Here is a 22,423-nt window from a genome sequence, read left to right on the forward strand (position 1 = left end):
TCAAAATAAAAATGAGTCAGGAGAACATTTATCATTGATTAAAAACTATTATATTTAAACAAAACAAATATATAATGAATAACATGTGAAGTGGGAAAAACAAAACAAATATTGTATATCTTGTATGTATATGAGTGACTTAATTTAGTTTGTAATGTATGAATCGTGTAATACTACAGTTGTTTTCTAATAGTTTATTCATAGTGTTTTATTATATTTTAATTTGTTATCTTTATGAGTGGTTTGATTTAGTTTGCCTTTGTTTTGAAAAGAGGTTTACTTTGAAAATGTACACCGGAAGTTGACAGAGTGAAGTGGTTTTAAGTTTCTGCTGAACAGTCAGACTCGGGAGACGTTTATGGACAGCTGATCAGAGTAGAAGTACAGTAAGTACAGCAGTAATACTACAGTCGGTACAGCAGTAATACTACAGTCAGTACAGCAGTAATACTACAGTCGGTACAGCAGTAAAACTACAGTCAGTACAGCAGTAATACTACATTCAGTACAGCAGTAATACTACAGTCGGTACAGCAGTAATACTACAGTCAGTACAGCAGTAAAACTACAGTCAGTACAGCAGTAATACTAGTCAGTACAGCAGTAATACTACAGTCAGTACAGCAGTAAAACTACAGTAAGTACAGCAGTAATACTACAGTCAGTACAGCAGTAATACTACAGTCAGAACAGCAGTACTACTACAGTAATAAATACAAGTAAGTAAAGCAGTAATACGACAGTAAGTCCACCAGTACTAAAGTAATACTCAGTAATACTCGATACTCTTACAGTAATATTCAGTACTAATATACTCGTTACTCCTACAGTAATACTAAGTACGAATATACTTGGTACTCTTACAGTAGTACTCAGTACTCCTACAGTAATACTCAGGACTAATATACTCGGTACTCCTACATTAAGACTCATTACTGATGTACCGGGTACTCCTACAGTAGTACTCATTACTGATATACCGGGTACTCCTACAGTAATACTCATTACTGATGTACTGGGTACTCCTACAGTAGTACTCATTAATGATGTACTGGGTACTCCTACAGTAGTACTCGGTACTGATGTACTGGGTACTCCTACAGTAGTACTCATTACTGATGTACTGGGTACTCCTACAGTAGTACTCGGTACTGATGTACTGGGTACTCCTACAGTAGTACTCATTACTGATATACTGGGTACTCCTACAGTAATACTCATTACTGATGTACTGGGTACTCCTACAGTAGTACTCATTACTGATATACTGGGTACTCCTACAGTAGTACTCGGTACTGATGTACTGGGTACTCCTACAGTAGTACTCATTACTGATGTACTGGGTACTCCTACAGTAATACTCATTACTGATGTACCGGCACCCTACAGTAGTACTCATTACTGATGTACTGGGTACTCCTACAGTAGTACTCATTACTGATATACTGGGTACTCCTACAGTAATACTCATTACTGATGTACTGGGTACTCCTACAGTAGTACTCATTACTGATGTACTGGGTACTCCTACAGTAATACTCATTACTGATGTACCGGGTACTCCTACAGTAGTACTCATTACTGATGTACTGGGTACTCCTACAGTAGTACTGCGTACTGATATACTGGGTACTCCTACAGTAGTACTCATTACTGATATACTGGGTACTCCTACAGTAGTACTCATTACTGATGTACCGGGTACTCCTACAGTAGTACTGCGTACTGATATACTGGGTACTCCTACAGTAGTACTCATTACTGATACACTGGGTACTCCTACAGTAGTACTCATTACTGATATACTGGGTACTCCTACAGTAGTACCCATTACTGATACACTGGGTACTCCTACAGTAGTACTCATTACTGATATACTGGGTACTCCTACAGTAGTACTCATTACTGATACACTGGGTACTCCTACAGTAGTACCCATTACTGATACACTGGGTACTCCTACAGTAGTACTCATTACTGATACACTGGGTACTCCTACAGTAGTACTCATTACTGATATACTGGGTACTCCTACAGTAATACTAAGTACTAATATACTTGGTACTCTTACAGTAGTACTCAGTACTCCTACATTAAGACTCATTACTGATATACCGGGTACTCCTACAGTAGTACTGCGTACTGATATACTGGGTAATCCTACAGTAGTACTCATTACTGATATACTGGGTACTCCTACAGTAATACTCATTACTGATATACTGGGTAATCCTACAGTAGTACTCATTACTGATATACTGGGTACTCCTACAGTAATACTCATTACTGATATACTGGGTACTCCTACAGTAGTACTCATTACTGATGTACTGGGTACTCCTACAGTAGTACTCATTACTGATATACCGGGTACTCCTACAGTAGTACTCGGTACTGATGTACTGGGTACTCCTACAGTAGTACTCATTACTGATGTATTGGGTACTCCTACAGTAGTACTCATTACTGATGTACCGGGTACTCCTACAGTAGTACTCATTACTGATATACGGGGTACTCCTACAGTAGTACTCATTACTGATGTACCGGGTACTCCTACAGTAGTACTCATTACTGATGTACCGGGTACTCCTACAATAGTACTCATTACTGATATACTCGTTACTCCTACAGTAGTACTCGGTACTGATATACTGGGTACTCCTACAGTAGTACTCATTACTGATGTACTGGGTACTCCTACAGTAATACTCATTACTGATGTACTGGGTACTCCTACAGTAGTACTCGGTACTGATATACTGGGTACTCCTACAGTAGTACTCATTACTGATATACTGGGTACTCCTACATTAAGACTCATTACTGATGTACCGGGTACTCCTACAGTAGTACTCGGTACTGATATACTGGGTACTCCTACAGTAGTACTCATTCCTGATATACTGGGTACTCCTACATTAAGACTCATTACTGATGTACTGGGTACTCCTACAGTAGTACTCATTACTGATGTACTGGGTACTCCTACAGTAGTACTCATTACTGATGTACCGGGTACTCCTACAGTAGTACTCGGTACTCTGATGGCGAAGTGGGGCGAGGGGGATCCTCGGTGGATCGTGGAACAAAGAGTCGACGGAACCAACGTCAACAACTGGCACTGGTCTGTAATCATTATCATTATGTGTTATTTAACATTATTACCATTATCTATTATTATTTGGTATTGTTATTTATTATTACTGGTATTTCCGGTGTGATAATTGTTGTCATGTATTACTATTATGTAAGATTAGTATGATTGTAAGTTAATAATAATAATGTTGTTCTTGTCATACAGGACGGAGCGTGACGTGAGCTCCTGGTCCTCGGTCCTCCTCCGGGACCTCCTGCTGGGCGTCCGGGCGGAGGGTCCGGAGGGCGTGGTCCAGCTGACGGAGGTCCCCAAGGTGGAGGGCGAGTCCTCCATCAACAACCGCCGAGGGAAGCTCTTCTTCTTCTACGAGTGGCAGCTCAGGGCCAGCTGGCTGGGTCAGTGATGATGTCACTCTACCTGTATTTAACCAATACTACCTGTATTTAACCGGTACTACCTGTATTTAACCAATACTACCTGTATTTAACCGGTACTATCTGCATTTAACCGGTACAACCTGGATGTAACCGGTACTATGCATTTAACCGGTACTACCTGGATTTAACCAATACTACCTGTATTTAACCGGTACTACCTGTATTTAACCGGTACTACCTGTATTTAACCGGTAGTACCTGGATTTTAATTCAGTTCAGTTTATTTGAATAGCCCATTTTCACAAATTACAAATTTTTCTCAGAGTGCTTTACAATCTGTACACATAGACATCCCTGACCTTTGACCTCACATTGGATCAGGAAAAACTCCCAAACAACCCTTCAGGGGGAAGAAGGTAAGAACCCTTCAGGAGAGAACAGAGGAGGATCCCTCTCCAGGATGGACAGAACAATAGATGTCATGTGACCAGAAGGACAGATTAGAGTTAAAATACATTCAATGAATGTGACAGAGTGTATGAATAGTTCATAGTAGGCATATTCCACGATGGAGACCTCCACCATCCATCAGATGGAGGTAGAGAGGAGGAGTGGGCGGAGTCTCAACAGTGGGCGGAGTCTCAACAGGACAGTGGCGTAGTCAGGAGCAGGAATTCCACGACCCAGACCTCGATGCTCCATCAGCAGATAGGATCTATGTCGTCTCATAGGGTCCGATGACCCCATGAGACGTGAAGTCACAAGGACTCCGGGGAGAAAGCAGAGTTAGTAACGTGTGATTGAGAGATGAAAATTCATCCTTAAGGAGAGAGGAGAGAGGAGCTCAGTGTATCCTAAACGTCCATAAGGAGAGAGGAGAGAGGAGCTCAGTGTATCCTAAACGTCCATAAGGAGAGAGAGGAGAGGAGCTCAGTGTATCCTAAACGGCCATAAGGAGAGAGGAGAGGAGAGAGGAGCTCAGTGTATCCTAAACGTCCATAAGGAGAGAGGAGAGGAGAGAGGAGCTCAGTGCATCCTAAGCGTCCATAAGGAGAGGAGAGGAGCTCAGTGTATCCAAACGTCCATAAGGAGAGAGGAGAGGAGAGGAGCTCAGTGTATCCTAAACGTCCATAAGGAGAGAGGAGAGAGGAGAGAGGAGAGGAGGAGCTCAGTGTATCCTAACGTCCATAAGGAGAGAGGAGAGAGGAGAGGAGCTCAGTGCATCCTAAACGTCCATAAGAGAGGAGAGGAGAGAGCTCAGTGTATCCTAAACGTCCATAAGGAGAGAGGAGAGGAGAGAGGAGCTCAGTGTATCCTAAACGTCCATAAGGAGAGAGGAGAGGAGCTCAGTGCATCCTAAACGTCCATAAGGAGAGGAGAGGAGCTCAGTGTCTCCTAAACGTCCATAAGGAGAGAGGAGAGGAGAGAGGAGCTCAGTGCATCCTAAACGTCCATAAGGAGAGAGGAGAGGAGCTCAGTGTCTCCTAAATGTCCATAAGGAGAGAGGAGAGGAGAGAGGAGCTCAGTGCATCCTAAACGTCCATAAGGAGAGGAGAGAGGAGCTCAGTGCATCCTAAACGTCCATAAGGAGAGAGGAGAGGGGAGAGCTCAGTGCATCCTAAACGTCCATAAGGAGAGAGGAGAGAGGAGCTCAGTGCATCCTAAACGTCCATAAGGAGAGGAGAGAGGAGCTCAGTGTCTCCTAAACGTCCATAAGGAGAGAGGAGAGAGGAGCTCAGTGTATCCTAAACGTCCATAAGGAGAGGAGAGAGGAGAGGAGCTCAGTGTATCCTAAACGTCCATAAGGAGAGAGGAGAGGAGCTCAGTGTATCCTAAACGTCCATAAGGAGAGAGGAGCTCAGTGTATCCTAAACGTCCATAAGGGAGAGAGGAGAGGAGCTCAGTGTATCCTAAACGTCCATAAGGAGAGAGGAGAGAGGAGCTCAGTGTATCCTAAACGTCCATAAGGAGAGAGAGAGGAGCTCAGTGTCCCAAACGTCCATAAGGAGAGAGAGAGGAGCTCAGTGCATCCTAAACGTCCATAAGGAGAGAGGAGAGGAGCTCAGTGTATCCTAAACGTCCATAAGGAGAGAGGAGAGGAGCTCAGTGTCTCCTAAATGTCCATAAGGAGAGAGGAGAGGAGCTCAGTGCATCCTAAACGTCCATAAGGAGAGGAGAGAGGAGCTCAGTGTCTCCTAAACGTCCATAAGGAGAGAGGAGAGAGGAGAGGAGCTCAGTGCATCCTAAACGTCCATAAGGAGAGAGGAGCTCAGTGTCTCCTAAACGTCCATAAGGAGAGAGGAGAGAGGAGCTCAGTGCATCCTAAACGTCCATAAGGAGAGAGGAGAGGAGAGAGGAGCTCAGTGTATCCTAAACGTCCATAAGGAGAGAGGAGAGGAGCTCAGTGTATCCTAAACGTCCATAAGGAGAGAGGAGAGAGGAGCTCAGTGTATCCTAAACGTCCATAAGGAGAGAGGAGAGGAGCTCAGTGCATCCTAAACGTCCATAAGGAGAGAGGAGAGAGGAGCTCAGTGCATCCTAAACGTCCATAAGGAGAGAGGAGAGGAGAGAGGAGCTCAGTGTATCCTAAACGTCCATAAGGAGAGAGGAGAGGAGCTCAGTGTCTCCTAAATGTCCATAAGGAGAGAGGAGAGGAGCTCAGTGCATCCTAAACGTCCATAAGGAGAGGAGAGAGGAGCTCAGTGTCTCCTAAACGTCCATAAGGAGAGAGGAGAGAGGAGCTCAGTGCATCCTAAACGTCCATAAGGAGAGAGGAGCTCAGTGCATCCTAAACGTCCATAAGGAGAGAGGAGAGGGGAGAGGAGCTCAGTGTATCCTAAACGTCCATAAGGAGAGAGGAGAGAAGAGCTCAGTGCATCCTAAACGTCCATAAGGAGAGAGGAGAGGAGAGAGGAGCTCAGTTTCTCCTAAACGTCCATAAGGAGAGAGGAGCTCAGTGTATCCTAAGCGTCCATAAGGAGAGAGGAGAGAGGAGCTCAGTGCATCCTAAACGTCCTTAAGGAGAGAGGAGAGGAGCTCACTGTATCCTAAACGTCCATAAGGAGAGAGGAGAGGAGAGAGGAGCTCAGTGTCTCCTAAACGTCCATAAGGAGAGGAGAGAGGAGCTCAGTGCATCCTAAACATCCATAAGGAGAGAGGAGAGAGGAGGAGCTCAGTGTATCCTAAGCGTCCATAAGGAGAGAGGAGAGAGGAGCTCAGTGTCTCCTAAACGTCCATAAGGAGAGAGGAGCTCAGTGTATCCTAAACGTCCATAAGGAGAGCGAGAGGAGCTCAGTGCATCCTAAACGTCCATAAGGAGAGAGGAGAGAGGAGCTCAGTGTATCCTAAACGTCCATAAGGAGAGAGGAGAGAGGAGCTCAGTGCATCCTAAACGTCCATAAGGAGAGAGGAGAGAGGAGCTCAGTGTATCCTAAGCGTCCATAAGGAGAGGAGAGAGGAGCTCAGTGTCTCCTAAACGTCCATAAGGAGAGAGGAGAGGAGCTCAGTTTATCCTAAGCGTCCATAAGGAGAGAGGAGAGAGGAGAGAGGAGCTCAGTGTCTCCTAAACGTCCATAAGGAGAGAGGAGCTCAGTGTATCCTAAACGTCCATAAGGCGAGAGGAGAGGAGCTCAGTGTCTCATAAACGTCCATAAGGAGAGGAGAGAGAGAGGGCTCAGTGTCTCCTAAACGTCCATAAGGAGAGAGGGAGAGGAGCTCAGTGTCTCCTAAACGTCCATAAGGAGAGAGGAGCTCAGTGTATCCTAAACGTCCATAAGGCGAGAGGAGCTCAGTGCATCCTAAACGTCCATAAGGAGAGAGGAGAGGAGAGAGGAGCTCAGTGTATCCTAAACGCCCATAAGGAGAGAGGAGAGAGGAGCTCAGTGCATCCTAAACGTCCATAAGGAGAGAGGAGAGGAGCTCAGTGTATCCTAACGTCCATAAGGAGAGAGGAGAGGGCTCAGTGTCTCCTAAACGTCCATAAGGAGAGAGGAGAGGAGCTCAGTGCATCCTAAACGTCCATAAGGAGAGAGGAGAGGAGAGAGGAGCTCAGTGCATCCTAAACGTCCATAAGGAGAGAGGAGAGGAGCTCAGTGTCTCCTAAATGTCCATAAGGAGAGAGGAGAGGAGAGAGGAGCTCAGTGCATCCTAAACGTCCATAAGGAGAGGAGAGAGGAGCTCAGTGTCTCCTAAACGTCCATAAGGAGAGAGAGAGGAGGGCTCAGTGCATCCTAACGTCCATAAGGAGAGAGAGGAGCTCAGTGCATCCTAAACGTCCTTAAGGAGAGAGGAGAGGAGCTCAGTGTATCCTAAACGTCCATAAGGAGAGAGGAGAGAGCTCAGTGCATCCTAAACGTCCATAAGGAGAGAGGAGAGAGGAGCTCAGTGTCTCCTAAACGTCCATAAGGAGAGAGGAGCTCAGTGTATCCTAAACGTCCATAAGGAGAGAGGAGGAGCTCACTGCATCCTAAACGTCCATAAGGAGAGAGGAGGAGGGCTCAGTGTATCCTAAACGTCCATAAGGAGAGAGGAGAGAGGAGCTCAGTGTCTCCTAAACGTCCATAAGGAGAGAGGAGAGAGGAGCTCAGTGTATCCTAAGCGTCCATAAGGAGAGAGGAGCTCAGTGTCTCCTAAACGTCCATAAGGAGAGAGGAGAGGAGCTCAGTGTATCCTAAGCGTCCATAAGGAGAGAGGAGAGAGGAGCTCAGTGTCTCCTAAACGTCCATAAGGAGAGAGGAGCTCAGTGTATCCTAAACGTCCATAAGGCGAGAGGAGCTCAGTGCATCCTAAACGTCCATAAGGAGAGAGGAGAGGAGCTCAGTGTATCCTAAACGTCCATAAGGAGAGAGGAGAGAGGAGCTCAGTGTATCCTAAACGTCCATAAGGAGAGGAGAGAGGAGCTCAGTGTATCCTAAACGTCCATAAGGAGAGAGGAGAGAGGAGCTCAGTGCATCCTAAACGTCCATAAGGAGAGAGGAGCTCAGTGTATCCTAAACGTCCATAAGGAGAGAGGAGAGAGGAGCTCAGTGTATCCTAAACGTCCATAAGGAGAGAGGGAGGAGCTCAGTGTATCCTAAACGTCCATAAGGAGAGAGGAGAGGAGCTCAGTGTCTCATAAACGTCCATAAGGAGAGGAGAGAGGAGCTCAGTGCATCCTAAACGTCCATAAGGAGAGAGGAGCTCAGTATATCCTAAGCGTCCATAAGGAGAGAGGAGCTCAGTGTCTCCTAAACGTCCATAAGGAGAGAGGAGCTCAGTGTATCCTAAAAGTCCATAAGGAGAGGAGAGAGGAGCTCAGTGTATCCTAAACGTCCATAAGGAGAGAGGAGCTCAGTGTATCCTAAACGTCCATAAGGAGAGAGCTCAGTGTCTCCTAAACGTCCATAAGGGAGAGGAGAGAGGGCTCAGTGTATCCTAAACGTCCATAAGGAGAGAGGAGAGGAGCTCAGTGTATCCTAAACGTCCATAAGGAGAGAGAGAGAGGAGCTCAGTGTATCCTAAACGTCCATAAGGAGAGAGGAGAGAGGGCTCAGTGTCTCCTAACGTCCATAAGGAGAGAGGAGAGGAGCTCAGTGTATCCTAAACGTCCATAAGGAGAGAGGAGAGAGGAGCTCAGTGTATCCTAAACGTCCATAAGGAGAGAGGAGAGAGGAGCTCAGTGTATCCTAAACGTCCATAAGGAGAGAGGAGAGGAGCTCAGTGTATCCTAAACGTCCATAAGGAGAGAGGAGCTCAGTGTATCCTAAACGTCCATAAGGAGAGGAGAGAGGAGCTCAGTGTATCCTAAACGTCCATAAGGAGAGAGGAGAGAGGAGCTCAGTGTCTCCTAAACGTCCATAAGGAGAGAGGAGAGGAGCTCAGTGTATCCTAAACGTCCATAAGGAGAGAGGAGAGAGGGCTCAGTGTATCCTAACGTCCATAAGGAGAGAGGAGAGAGGGCTCAGTGTCTCCTAAACGTCCATAAGGAGAGAGGAGAGAGGAGCTCAGTGTATCCTAACGTCCATAAGGAGAGAGGAGAGAGAGGGCTCAGTGTATCCTAAACGTCCATAAGGAGAGAGAGGAGCTCAGTGTATCCTAAACGTCCATAAGGAGAGAGAGGAGAGAGAGAGGAGCTCAGTGTATCCTAAACGTCCATAAGGAGAGAGAGAGGAGCTCAGTGTATCCTAAACGTCCATAAGGAGAGAGAGAGAGGGCTCAGTGTCTCCTAAACGTCCATAAGGAGAGAGGAGAGAGGAGCTCAGTGTATCCTAAACGTCCATAAGGAGAGGAGCTCAGTGTATCCTAAACATCCATAAGGAGAGAGGAGAGAGGAGCTCAGTGTATCCTAAACGTCCATAAGGAGAGAGGAGAGGAGCTCAGTGTCTCCTAACGTCCATAAGGAGAGGAGAGCTCAGTGTCTCCTAAGTCCATAAGGAGAGAGAGAGAGGGCTCAGTGTATCCTAAACGTCCATAAGGAGAGAGGAGAGAGGAGCTCAGTGTATCCTAAACGTCCATAAGGAGAGAGGAGAGGAGAGGAGGGGGGCTCAGTGTATCCTAAACGTCCATAGGGAGAGAGGAGAGGAGCTCAGTGTATCCTAAACGTCCATAAGGAGAGAGGAGAGGAGCTCAGTGTATCCTAAGCGTCCATAAGGAGAGAGGAGAGAGGAGCTCAGTGTATCCTAACGTCCATAAGGAGAGAGGAGAGAAGCTCAGTGTATCCTAAACGTCCATAAGGAGAGAGGAGAGAGGAGAGAGGAGCTCAGTGTATCCTAAGCGTCCATAAGGAGAGAGGAGAGAGGAGCTCAGTGTATCCTAAGCGTCCATAAGGAGAGAGGCGGGGCTCAGTGTATCCTAAGCGTCCATAAGGAGAGAGGAGAGAGGAGCTCAGTGTATCCTAAGCGTCCATAAGGAGAGAGGAGCTCAGTGTATCCTAAGCGTCCATAAGGAGAGAGGAGAGAGGAGCTCAGTGTATCCTAACGTCCATAAGGAGAGAGGAGAGAGGAGCTCAGTGTATCCTAAGCGTCCATAAGGAGAGAGGAGAGAGGAGCTCAGTGTATCCTAAACGTCCATAAGGAGAGAGCTCAGTGTATCCTAAGCGTCCATAAGGAGAGAGGAGCTCAGTGTATCCTAAGCGTCCATAAGGAGAGGAGAGAGGTGCTCAGTGTATCCTAAACGTCCATAAGGAGAGAGGAGAGGAGCTCAGTGTATCCTAAGCGTCCATAAGGAGAGAGAGGAGAGGAGAGAGGGCTCAGTGTATCCTAAGCGTCCATAAGGAGAGAGGAGAGAGGAGCTCAGTGTCTCCTAAGCGTCCATAAGGAGAGAGGAGAGAGGAGCTCAGTGTATCCTAGCGTCCATAAGGAGAGAGGAGAGAGGAGCTCAGTGTCTCCTAAACGTCCATAAGGAGAGAGGAGAGGAGCTCAGTGTCTCCTAAACGTCCATAAGGAGAGAGGAGAGAGGGCTCAGTGTCTCCTAAACGTCCATAAGGAGAGAGGAGAGGAGGAGCTCAGTGTCTCCTAAACGTCCATAAGGAGAGAGGAGAGGAGCTCAGTGTATCCTAAGCGTCCATAAGGAGAGAGGAGAGAGGAGCTCAGTGTCTCCTAAACGTCCATAAGGAGAGAGGAGAGGAGCTCAGTGTCTCCTAAACGTCCATAAGGGAGAGAGGAGCTCAGTGAATCCTAAACGTCGATAAGGAGAGAGGAGAGGAGCTCAGTGCATCCTAAACGTCCATAAGGAGAGAGGAGAGGAGCTCAGTGTCTCCTAAACGTCCATAAGGAGAGAGGAGAGAGGAGCTCAGTGAATCCTAAACGTCGATAAGGAGAGAGGAGAGGAGCTCAGTGTCTCCTAAACGTCCATAAGGAGAGAGGAGAGAGGAGCTCAGTGTCTCCTAAACGTCCATAAGGAGAGAGGAGAGAGGAGCTCAGTGTATCCTAAACGTCCATAAGGAGGGAGGAGCTCAGTGCATCCTAAACGTCCATAAGGAGAGAGGAGAGGAGCTCAGTGTATCCTAAACGTCCATAAGGAGAGAGGAGCTCAGTGTATCCTAAGCGTCCATAAGGAAAGAGGAGAGGAGCTCAGTGTCTCCTAAACGTCCATAAGGAGAGAGGAGAGAGGAGCTCAGTGTATCCTAAATGTCCATGAGGAGAGAGGAGAGGAGAGAGGAGAGGAGAGAGGAGCTCAGTGTATCCTAAGCGTCCATAAGGAGAGAGGAGAGGAGAGAGGAGCTCAGTGTCTCCTAAACGTCCATAAGGAGAGAGGAGAGGAGAGAGGAGCTCAGTGTATCCTAAGCGTCCATAAGGAGAGAGGAGCTCAGTGTCTCCTAAGCGTCCATGAGGAGAGAGGAGCTCAGTGTATCCTAAGCGTCCATAAGGAGAGAGGAGAGGAGAGAGGAGCTCAGTGTATCCTAAAGGTCCATAAGGAGAGAGGAGAGGAGAGAGGAGCTCAGTGCATCCTAAACGTCCATAAGGAGAGAGGAGAGGAGCTCAGTGTATCCTAAGCGTCCATAAGGAGAGAGGAGAGGAGCTCAGTGCATCCTAAACGTAAGGAGAGAGGAGAGGAGAGAGGAGCTCAGTGTATCCTAAACGTCCATAAGGAGAGGAGAGGAGAGAGGAGCTCAGTGTATCCTAAACGTCCATAAGGAGAGAGGAGAGAGGAGCTCAGTGTCTCCTAAGCGTCCATAAGGAGAGGAGAGGAGAGAGGAGCTCAGTGTATCCTAAACGTCCATAAGGAGAGAGGAGAGAGGAGAGGAGCTCAGTGTCTCCTAAGCGTCCATAAGGAGAGAGGAGAGGAGAGAGGAGCTCAGTGTATCCTAAACGTCCATAAGGAGAGAGGAGAGAGGAGAGGTGCTCAGTGCATCCTAAACGTCCCCCTCAGCCTCTCAGCCTATAGCAGCGTCTCCAGGGCTGGACCAGGTGAACCTGATTCAGGTGTAACTATCAGCTCTGTCAAAGAGGAAAGTCTTCAGTCTCCATGAGGGGGCGGAGCCTCCAGGACTGAAGGTGGAGCTGGTTCCATAAAAGAGGAGGAGCTTGATAACTAAAGGATTTGGCTCCTCCTACTTTTTAAGACTCTAGGAACTACAAGTAGTCCCGCATTTAGTGCGGCAATATGGTACTACAAGCTCCTTAAGATATGATGGCGCATCACCAATCAAGGCTTTGTAGGTTAAGAGAAGAACTTTAAAAGTGATTCTTGACTTTACAGGGAGATTTAACCGGTACTACCTACGTCTACCAATCTACTGCTACCACGACTAGTTGTAGCATCGCTCTTCTTCTGTGGTGTTAACTGTTTCCTGTCTGCAGGGACGACAGGCGGCGGCGTGAAGTTCAGAGGAACTGTTGACGTGTCCAACTTGTCGGACGAGAACGACATGGAGGACCTTGACGTTAGTCAACTACTTCCTGTTCCTGGTGATCCCCAGGACCGTATCGATCGCTGCACCCATCGCTGAATTGATGATCATATTGATTTTCATCTTGATGATCCCGTCCAGATCTCAGTGTCTCTGTGCAAAGACCAGCCCGACACGCCGCTCCTCGGCCTCATGAAGACGCGCGGCGTTCAGGAAGTCCGGAGGGCTCTGGGGGAGTTTGTTCGCCAGCTCAAATCAGGTATGTTACCCAGAATGCATCTGCACTAACCAATCAGTGACGACCTGTCGTAACTTGCGTGACCTCACAGAGTTCAGTCAAGGAATGATCCTCGCTAAGGCGGACGGCCAGCCGCAGCTCCCTGAACCTCAGACACAGAAGAACCAGATCCAGACCTGTAAAGCTCAGGTATACGTATTAACATCCAGACACTGGGCTGATACAGGTGTAAAGGTGACCTCTGACCTCTTTGAATTATCCCATAGAAAAGCCCTACCGCCAGGTGTTTTTCTGGCCCCGCCCCCTCCTTCCCAGGTGTTCCTATCTCAACCTGCACCTTTAATCTGACGGAAACCTTCCAAACCTCTCCTGAGGAGCTGTACAGGACCTTCATCAGCCAGGAGGTACTGTTCAGAACCCATCAGGGTAAGACCAGGTCCAACCAGAACCCATCAAGGTAATACCAGGTCCAACCAGAACCCATCAGGGTAAACCAGGTCCAACCAGAACCCATCAGGGTAAGCCAGGTCCAACCAGAACCCATCAGGGTAAACCAGGTCCAACCAGAACCCATCAGGGTAAGCCAGGTCTAACCAGAACCCATCAGGGTAAGCCAGGTCCAACCAGAACCCATCAGGGTAAGACCAGGTCCAACCAGAACCCATCAGGGTAAACCAGGTCCAACCAGAACCCATCAGGGTAAGACCAGGTCCAACCAGAACCCATCAGGGTAAGACCAGGTCCAACCAGAACCCATCAGGGTAAACCAGGTCCAACCAGAACCCATCAGGGTAAGACCAGGTCCAACCAGAACCCATCAGGGTAAACCAGGTCCAACCAGAACCCATCAGGGTAAGACCAGGTCCAACCAGAACCCATCAGGGTAAACCAGGTCCAACCAGAACCCATCAGGGTAAGACCAGGTCCAACCAGAACCCATCAGGGTAAACCAGGTCCAACCAGAACCCATCAGGGTAAAACCAGGTCCAATCGGAACCCATCAGGGTAGACCAGGTCCAACCAGAACCCATCAGGGTAAACCAGGTCCAACCGGAACCCATCAGGGTAACACCAGGTCCAACCAGAACCCATCAGGGTAAGACCAGGTCCAACCAGAACCCATCAGGGTAAAACCAGGTCCAACCAGAACCCATCAGGGTAAGACCAGGTCCAACCAGAACCCATCAGGGTAAAACCAGGTCCAACCAGAACCCATCAGGGTAACACCAGGTCCAACCAGAACCCATCAGGGTAGACCAGGTCCAACCAGAACCCATCAGGGTAAACCAGGTCCAACCAGAACCCATTAGGGTAAGACCAGGTCCAACCAGAACCCATCAGGGTAAACCAGGTCCAACCAGAACCCATCAGGGTAAAACCAGAACCCATCAGGGTAAACTAGGTCCAACCAGAACCCATCAGGGTAAGACCAGGTCCAACCAGAACCCATCAGGGTAAACCAGGTCCAACCAGAACCCATCAGGGTAAACCAGGTCCAACCAGAACCCATCAGGGTAACACCAGGTCCAACCAGAACCCATCAGGGTAGACCAGGTCCAACCAGAACCCATCAGGGTAGACCAGGTCCAACCAGAACCCATCAGGGTAAACCAGGTCCAACCAGAACCCATCAGGGTAAACCAGGTCCAACCAGAACCCATCAGGGTAAGACCAGGTCCAACCAGAACCCATCAGGGTAAGACCAGGTCCAACCAGAACCCATCAGGGTAGACCAGGTCCAACCAGAACCCATCAGGGTAAGACCAGGTCCAACCAGAACCCATTAGGGTAAACCAGGTCCAACCAGAACCCATCAGGGTAAGACCAGGTCCAACCAGAACCCATCAGGGTAAACCAGGTCCAACCAGAACCCATCAGGGTAAGACCAGGTCCAACCAGAACCCATCAGGGTAAACCAGGTCCAACCAGAACCCATCAGGGTAAGACCAGGTCCAACCAGAACCCATCAGGGTAAGACCAGGTCCAACCAGAACCCATCAGGGTAAGACCAGGTCCAACCAGAACCCATCAGGGTAGACCAGTTCCAACCAGAACCCATCAGGGTAAACCAGGTCCAACCAGAACCCATCAGGGTAAGACCAGGTCCAACCAGAACCCATTAGGGTAAACCAGGTCCAACCAGAACCCATCAGGGTAAGACCAGGTCCAACCAGAACCCATCAGGGTAAACCAGGTCCAACCAGAACCCATCAGGGTAAGACCAGGTCCAACCAGAACCCATCAGGGTAAAACCAGGTCCAACCAGAACCCATCAGGGTAAACCAGGTCCAACCAGAACCCATCAGGGTAAAACCAGGTCCAACCAGAACCCATCAGGGTAAGACCAGGTCCAACCAGAACCCATCAGGGTAAACCAGGTCCAACCAGAACCCATCAGGGTAAGACCAGGTCCAACCAGAACCCATCAGGGTAAACCAGGTCCAACCAGAACCCATCAGGGTAAGACCAGGTCCAACCAGAACCCATCAGGGTAAGACCAGGTCCAACCAGAACCCATCAGGGTAAAACCAGGTCCAACCAGAACCCATCAGGGTAAACCAGGTCCAACCAGAACCCATCAGGGTAAAACCAGAACCCATCAGGGTAAACTAGGTCCAACCAGAACCCATCAGGGTAAGACCAGGTCCAACCAGAACCCATCAGGGTAAACCAGGTCCAACCAGAACCCATCAGGGTAAACCAGGTCCAACCAGAACCCATCAGGGTAGACCAGGTCCAACCAGAACCCATCAGGGTAAACCAGGTCCAACCAGAACCCATCAGGGTAAACCAGGTCCAACCAGAACCCATCAGGGTAAACCAGGTCCAACCAGAACCCATCAGGGTAGACCAGGTCCAACCAGAACCCATCAGGGTAGACCAGGTCCAACCAGAACCCATCAGGGTAACCAAGGACCAACCAGAACCCATCAGGGTAAACCAGGTCCAACCAGAACCCATCAGGGTAAACCAGGTCCAACCAGAACCCATCAGGGTAAACCAGGTCCAACCAGAACCCATCAGGGTAAGACCAGGTCCAACCAGAACCCATCAGGGTAGACCAGGTCCAACCAGAACCCATCAGGGTAAGACCAGGTCCAACCAGAACCCATCAGGGTAAACCAGGTCCAACCAGAACCCATCAGGGTAAGACCAGGTCCAACCAGAACCCATCAGGGTAAACCAGGTCCAACCAGAACCCATCAGGGTAAGACCAGGTCCAACCAGAACCCATCAGGGTAAACCAGGTCCAACCAGAACCCATCAGGGTAAGACCAGGTCCAACCAGAACCCATCAGGGTAAGACCAGGTCCAACCAGAACCCATCAGGGTAGACCAGGTCCAACCAGAACCCATCAGGGTAGACCAGGTCCAACCAGAACCCATCAGGGTAAACCAGGTCCAACCAGAACCCATCAGGGTAAGACCAGGTCCAACCAGAACCCATTAGGGTAAACCAGGTCCAACCAGAACCCATCAGGGTAAGACCAGGTCCAACCAGAACCCATCAGGGTAAACCAGGTCCAACCAGAACCCATCAGGGTAAGACCAGGTCCAACCAGAACCCATCAGGGTAAACCAGGTCCAACCAGAACCCATCAGGGTAAACCAGGTCCAACCAGAACCCATCAGGGTAAACCAGGTCCAACCAGAACCCATCAGGGTAAGACCAGGTCCAACCAGAACCCATCAGGGTAAACCAGGTCCAACCAGAACCCATCAGGGTAAGACCAGGTCCAACCAGAACCCATCAGGGTAAACCAGGTCCAACCAGAACCCATCAGGGTAAGACCAGGTCCAACCAGAACCCATCAGGGTAAACCAGGTCCAACCAGAACCCATCAGGGTAAACCAGGTCCAACCAGAACCCATCAGGGTAAACCAGGTCCAACCAGAACCCATCAGGGTAAACCAGGTCCAACCAGAACCCATCAGGGTAAACCAGGTCCAACCAGAACCCATCAGGGTAAGACCAGGTCCAACCAGAACCCATCAGGGTAAACCAGGTCCAACCAGAACCCATCAGGGTAAACCAGGTCCAACCAGAACCCATCAGGGTAAACCAGGTCCAACCAGAACCCATCAGGGTAAACCAGGTCCAACCAGAACCCATCAGGGTAACACCAGGTCCAACCAGAACCCATCAGGGTAAGACCAGGTCCAACCAGAACCCATCAGGGTAAAACCAGGTCCAACCAGAACCCATCAGGGTAAGACCAGGTCCAACCAGAACCCATCAGGGTAAACCAGGTCCAACCAGAACCCATCAGGGTAAACCAGGTCCAACCAGAACCCATCAGGGTAAACCAGGTCCAACCAGAACCCATCAGGGTAAACCAGGTCCAACCAGAACCCATCAGGGTAAACCAGGTCCAACCAGAACCCATCAGGGTAAGACCAGGTCCAACCAGAACCCATCAGGGTAAACCAGGTCCAACCAGAACCCATCAGGGTAGACCAGGTCCAACCAGAACCCATCAGGGTAAACCAGGTCCAACCAGAACCCATCAGGGTAAACCAGGTCCAACCAGAACCCATCAGGGTAAGACCAGGTCCAACCAGAACCCATCAGGGTAAACCAGGTCCAACCAGAACCCATCAGGGTAAACCAGGTCCAACCAGAACCCATCAGGGTAAACCAGGTCCAACCAGAACCCATCAGGGTAAACCAGGTCCAACCAGAACCCATCAGGGTAAGACCAGGTCCAACCAGAACCCATCAGGGTAAACCAGGTCCAACCAGAACCCATCAGGGTAAGACCAGGTCCAACCAGAACCCATCAGGGTAAACCAGGTCCAACCAGAACCCATCAGGGTAAACCAGGTCCAACCAGAACCCATCAGGGTAAACCAGGTCCAACCAGAACCCATCAGGGTAAGACCAGGTCCAACCAGAACCCATCAGGGTAAACCAGGTCCAACCAGAACCCATCAGGGTAAGACCAGGTCCAACCAGAACCCATCAGGGTAAACCAGGTCCAACCAGAACCCATCAGGGTAAACCAGGTCCAACCAGAACCCATCAGGGTAAACCAGCTCCAACCAGAACCCATCAGGGTAAACCAGGTCCAACCGAACCCATCAGTCCAACCAGAACCCATCAGGGTAAAACCAGGTCCAACCAGAACCCATCAGGGTAAACCAGGTCCAACCAGAACCCATCAGGGTAAACCAGGTCCAACCAGAACCCATCAGGGTAAAACCAGGTCCAACCAGAACCCATCAGGGTAAACCAGGTCCAACCAGAACCCATCAGGGTAAGACCAGGTCCAACCAGAACCCATCAGGGTAAAACCAGGTCCAACCAGAACCCATCAGGGTAAACCAGGTCCAACCAGAACCCATCAGGGTAAACCAGGTCCAACCAGAACCCATCAGGGTAAGACCAGGTCCAACCAGAACCCATCAGGGTAAGACCAGGTCCAACCAGAACCCATCAGGGTAAGACCAGGTCCAACCAGAACCCATCAGGGTAGACCAGGTCCAACCAGAACCCATCAGGGTAAACCAGGTCCAACCAGAACCCATCAGGGTAAAACCAGGTCCAACCAGAACCCATCAGGGTAAACCAGGTCCAACCAGAACCCATCAGGGTAAACAAGGTCCAACCAGAACCCATCAGGGTAAACCAGGTCCAACCAGAACCCATCAGGGTAAGACCAGGTCCAACCAGAACCCATTAGGGTAAACCAGGTCCAACCAGAACCCATCAGGGTAAGACCAGGTCCAACCAGAACCCATCAGGGTAAAACCAGGTCCAACCAGAACCCATCAGGGTAAGACCAGGTCCAACCAGAACCCATCAGGGTAAACCAGGTCCAACCAGAACCCATCAGGGTAAACCAGGTCCAACCAGAACCTATCAGGGTAAAACCAGGTCCAACCAGAACCCATCAGGGTAAACCAGGTCCAACCAGAACCCATCAGGGTAAACCAGGTCCAACCAGAACCCATCAGGGTAAGACCAGGTCCAACCAGAACCCATCAGGGTAAGACCAGGTCCAACCAGAACCCATCAGGGTAGACCAGGTCCAACCAGAACCCATCAGGGTAAACCAGGTCCAACCAGAACCCATCAGGGTAAACCAGGTCCAACCAGAACCCATCAGGGTAAAACCAGGTCCAACCAGAACCCATCAGGGTAAAACCAGGTCCAACCAGAACCCATCAGGGTAAGACCAGGTCCAACCAGAACCCATCAGGGTAAACCAGGTCCAACCAGAACCCATCAGGGTAAAACCAGGTCCAACCAGAACCCATCAGGGTAAACCAGGTCCAACCAGAACCCATCAGGGTAAGACCAGGTCCAACCAGAACCCATCAGGGTAAAACCAGGTCCAACCAGAACCCATCAGGGTAAGACCAGGTCCAACCAGAACCCATCAGGGTAAACCAGGTCCAACCAGAACCCATCAGGGTAAAACCAGGTCCAACCAGAACCCATCAGGGTAAACCAGGTCCAACCAGAACCCATCAGGGTAAACAAGGTCCAACCAGAACCCATCAGGGTAAACCAGGTCCAACCAGAACCCATCAGGGTAAACCAGGTCCAACCAGAACCCATCAGGGTAAGACCAGGTCCAACCAGAACCCATTAGGGTAAACCAGGTCCAACCAGAACCCATCAGGGTAAGACCAGGTCCAACCAGAACCCATCAGGGTAGACCAGGTCCAACCAGAACCCATCAGGGTAAAACCAGGTCCAACCAGAACCCATCAGGGTAAGACCAGGTCCAACCAGAACCCATCAGGGTAAACCAGGTCCAACCAGAACCCATCAGGGTAAACCAGGTCCAACCAGAACCCATCAGGGTAAAACCAGGTCCAACCACAACCCATCAGGGTAAACCAGGTCCAACCAGAACCCATCAGGGTAAACCAGGTCCAACCAGAACCCATCAGGGTAAACCAGGTCCAACCAGAACCCATCAGGGTAAGACCAGGTACAACCAGAACCCATCAGGGTAAGACCAGGTCCAACCAGAACCCATCAGGGTAGACCAGGTCCAACCAGAACCCATCAGGGTAAAACCAGGTCCAACCAGAACCCATCAGGGTAAGACCAGGTCCAACCAGAACCCATCAGGGTAAACAAGGTCCAACCAGAACCCATCAGGGTAGACCAGGTCCAACCAGAACCCATCAGGGTAAACCAGGTCCAACCAGAACCCATCAGGGTAAACCAGGTCCAACCAGAACCCATCAGGGTAAGACCAGGTCCAACCAGAACCCATTAGGGTAAACCAGGTCCAACCAGAACCCATCAGGGTAAACCAGGTCCAACAGACCGGATGGCTTTTCCCTTTTTTCCACGCTAATCAGTGTACTATTACTAGTACATTATCGTAGTAGTACTAGTACAGTAGTACAGTAGTACTAGTACAGTATCGTAGTAGTACTAGTACAGTATGGTCGTAGTACAGTATTGTAGTAGTACAGTAGTACTAGTACAGTATCGTAGTAGTACTAGTACAGTAGTACTAGTACAGTATGGTAGTAGTACAGTAGTACTAGTACAGTATCGTAGTAGTACAGTATCATAGTAGTACTAGTAGTATCGTAGTAGTACAGTAGTACTAGTACAGTATCGTAGTACTAGTACAGTATGGTAGTAGTACAGTAGTACTAGTACACTAAGTCCAGTCTGGTCGTAGTCCTGGTCCAGCAGTGACCCTCTGACCCCTCAGTTGGTGCAGGTGTTCACGCGCTGCGCGGCGCAGGTGGACGCTCGGCGTGGGGGGAGGTTCCAGATGTTGGACGGGAGCGTCAGAGGAGAGTTCACCCAGCTGGTGCGGTCACCCCGTTAAGCCAATCGGTACCGACCGTTGCGTCACCACGGTAACCAAACCCCTTCCCCTCCTCGCAGGTACCAAACCGAAAGATTGAGATGAGGTGGCGGTTCAGAACGTGGCCCGGCGGTACGACTTCCTGCGACGAGGCCGCGACGCGCTAGAACCTCTGCTGCTGCATTCGGGGACAATCTGACATCCCAGCTTTCTTTTGGTCTCCATCAGAACACTACGCCGCCGTCAGGCTGGACCTGGAGGACCGAGGAGGTGAGACGGAGCTGAGGATGGAGTGTGGCGGAGTCCCTGAAGGGGAGGAGGACTCCACCAGGGAGGGCTGGACCCGGTTCTACTTCCAGGCAATCAAGCAGGTGTTCGGGTACTGAGACTCCGCCCCCTTGTCCGACTCGCTGAGAGCAGGAAATGCTAGCCCAGCTTCATCTCAAGTAAAAACACATTTTCCAAAGTGTTGAAGTTTGAATCGTGTGAATAAAGTTTGGAGGATGGGTGTGATTGTCTCGCTGCTGTCAGGACCAATCAGAGCCCAGATAACCAACATCAAAGCTTTACTGAAAATAAAGGAATACCAATCAAGTTTATTAGTATTATTTCTCCATTCAGAGGTTTTTTCATTCTTTCAATGTTTTTCTCTCTTTTCAGAAACAACAAACACAAGTAAGAAATACACGAAATACACATTCCTCTACGAGCAAAGTACACAAGAAAAACAGTAAAAACACAAACATCAGAGCCGGTGGGAAGGATTCCATCTGACAGGAATGTTCATCTATTTACATTCAAATGGATCAATATAAAAATATACAAGCATCTAAAAGCTACTGATATTGATTACTGTAACATTGATCAGTTTCAGCTGCCTCACTTTAACAAGACGGAGTTTATTCTGGACGTCAAAGATCAGCAGGGCGGAGTTAGAAGACTTCCTCCTCCTCACAGCCGTAGTCTGGAAAACACAATCAATCAATCAATCGATCGATCGGTCGATGAGTGCTTCGTGTTTCCTGGCGGTCAGACTTGAGGAACACTGCTTCCTCCACGGTTTCGGGGGTTCGGGTCTTTTCAGAATGAAAACCTGGACTGACCCCCGACGAGCTGCAGAGCGCTGACACACTCGTCCTCCTGCTGCTCCTCAGGGGGCGGGGTAACAGGGGCAGGGCTTCTGTCCAGTTCGAGTCCAGGAGATGAAGCCTCTGTTGTCATGGTGACGGTGTTTTCTGCCTTAGAGGTGAAATACATTGAGTTTAATGATGCTTATAGATATAAGATACAGACATGAGCCATGAGGGATGAAGCTACAGACTAGCCACCATGCTAATGGGACAGAAGACGAGTCGTGGTCCTTCGCCTCTCCCCCCACCACGACTTTTACAGGAGCAGCTAACTAGCTGCAGATAAGAGCTAACTAGCTCTGAAGACTAGCCAACTAGCTCCTGGTTATATCAAACTAGCTCCAGAGACTAGCTACGTAGCTTCAGATAATAAAGCTTCCTGTCTAGTCACATGACATCTATTGTTCATCTGGTCACATGACATCTATTGTTCATCTGGTCACATGACATCTATTGTTCACCT

General features: G+C 49.3%; 2 protein-coding genes across 7 annotated transcripts in view; one reads left to right on the forward strand and one right to left on the reverse strand.

Moving 5' to 3' along the window:
- Positions 1-282: 282 nt before the first annotated feature.
- On the forward strand, positions 283-21,425 carry LOC130202290 (activator of 90 kDa heat shock protein ATPase homolog 1-like). 6 transcript variants are annotated; one of them, XM_056427697.1, is made up of 10 exons: positions 283-386; positions 3,031-3,127; positions 3,305-3,495; positions 12,756-12,838; positions 12,947-13,064; positions 13,135-13,232; positions 13,310-13,447; positions 20,732-20,833; positions 20,911-20,962; positions 21,059-21,425. In XM_056427697.1, exons 2-10 carry the CDS (start codon positions 3,048-3,050, stop codon positions 21,214-21,216), a joined length of 1,020 nt encoding a protein of 339 aa, XP_056283672.1. In that variant the 5' UTR covers positions 283-386; positions 3,031-3,047; the 3' UTR covers positions 21,217-21,425. The 6 variants fall into 6 exon arrangements, with proteins under 6 accessions (XP_056283672.1, XP_056283671.1, XP_056283674.1 ...); XM_056427696.1 differs by lacking the exon at positions 283-386 and adding an exon at positions 393-719; XM_056427699.1 differs by lacking the exon at positions 283-386 and adding an exon at positions 393-719 and having other exon boundaries at positions 12,765-12,838.
- brf1b (BRF1 RNA polymerase III transcription initiation factor subunit b) overlaps positions 21,407-22,423 on the reverse strand; it is a 38,223-nt gene continuing 37,206 nt past the window's right edge. Inside the window, exons 18-19 of the mRNA XM_056427695.1 lie at positions 21,934-22,069; positions 21,407-21,794 (exon numbers count right to left, since the gene is read on the reverse strand). Coding sequence (XP_056283670.1) covers positions 21,763-21,794; positions 21,934-22,069 — 168 coding nt within the window. The 3' untranslated portion in view covers positions 21,407-21,762. The remainder of the gene's footprint in view (positions 21,795-21,933; positions 22,070-22,423) is intronic.

The sequence above is a fragment of the Pseudoliparis swirei genome, chromosome 12 (assembly GCF_029220125.1).
Source record: "Pseudoliparis swirei isolate HS2019 ecotype Mariana Trench chromosome 12, NWPU_hadal_v1, whole genome shotgun sequence".
NCBI classification, from domain to species: Eukaryota; Metazoa; Chordata; class Actinopteri; order Perciformes; family Liparidae; genus Pseudoliparis; species Pseudoliparis swirei.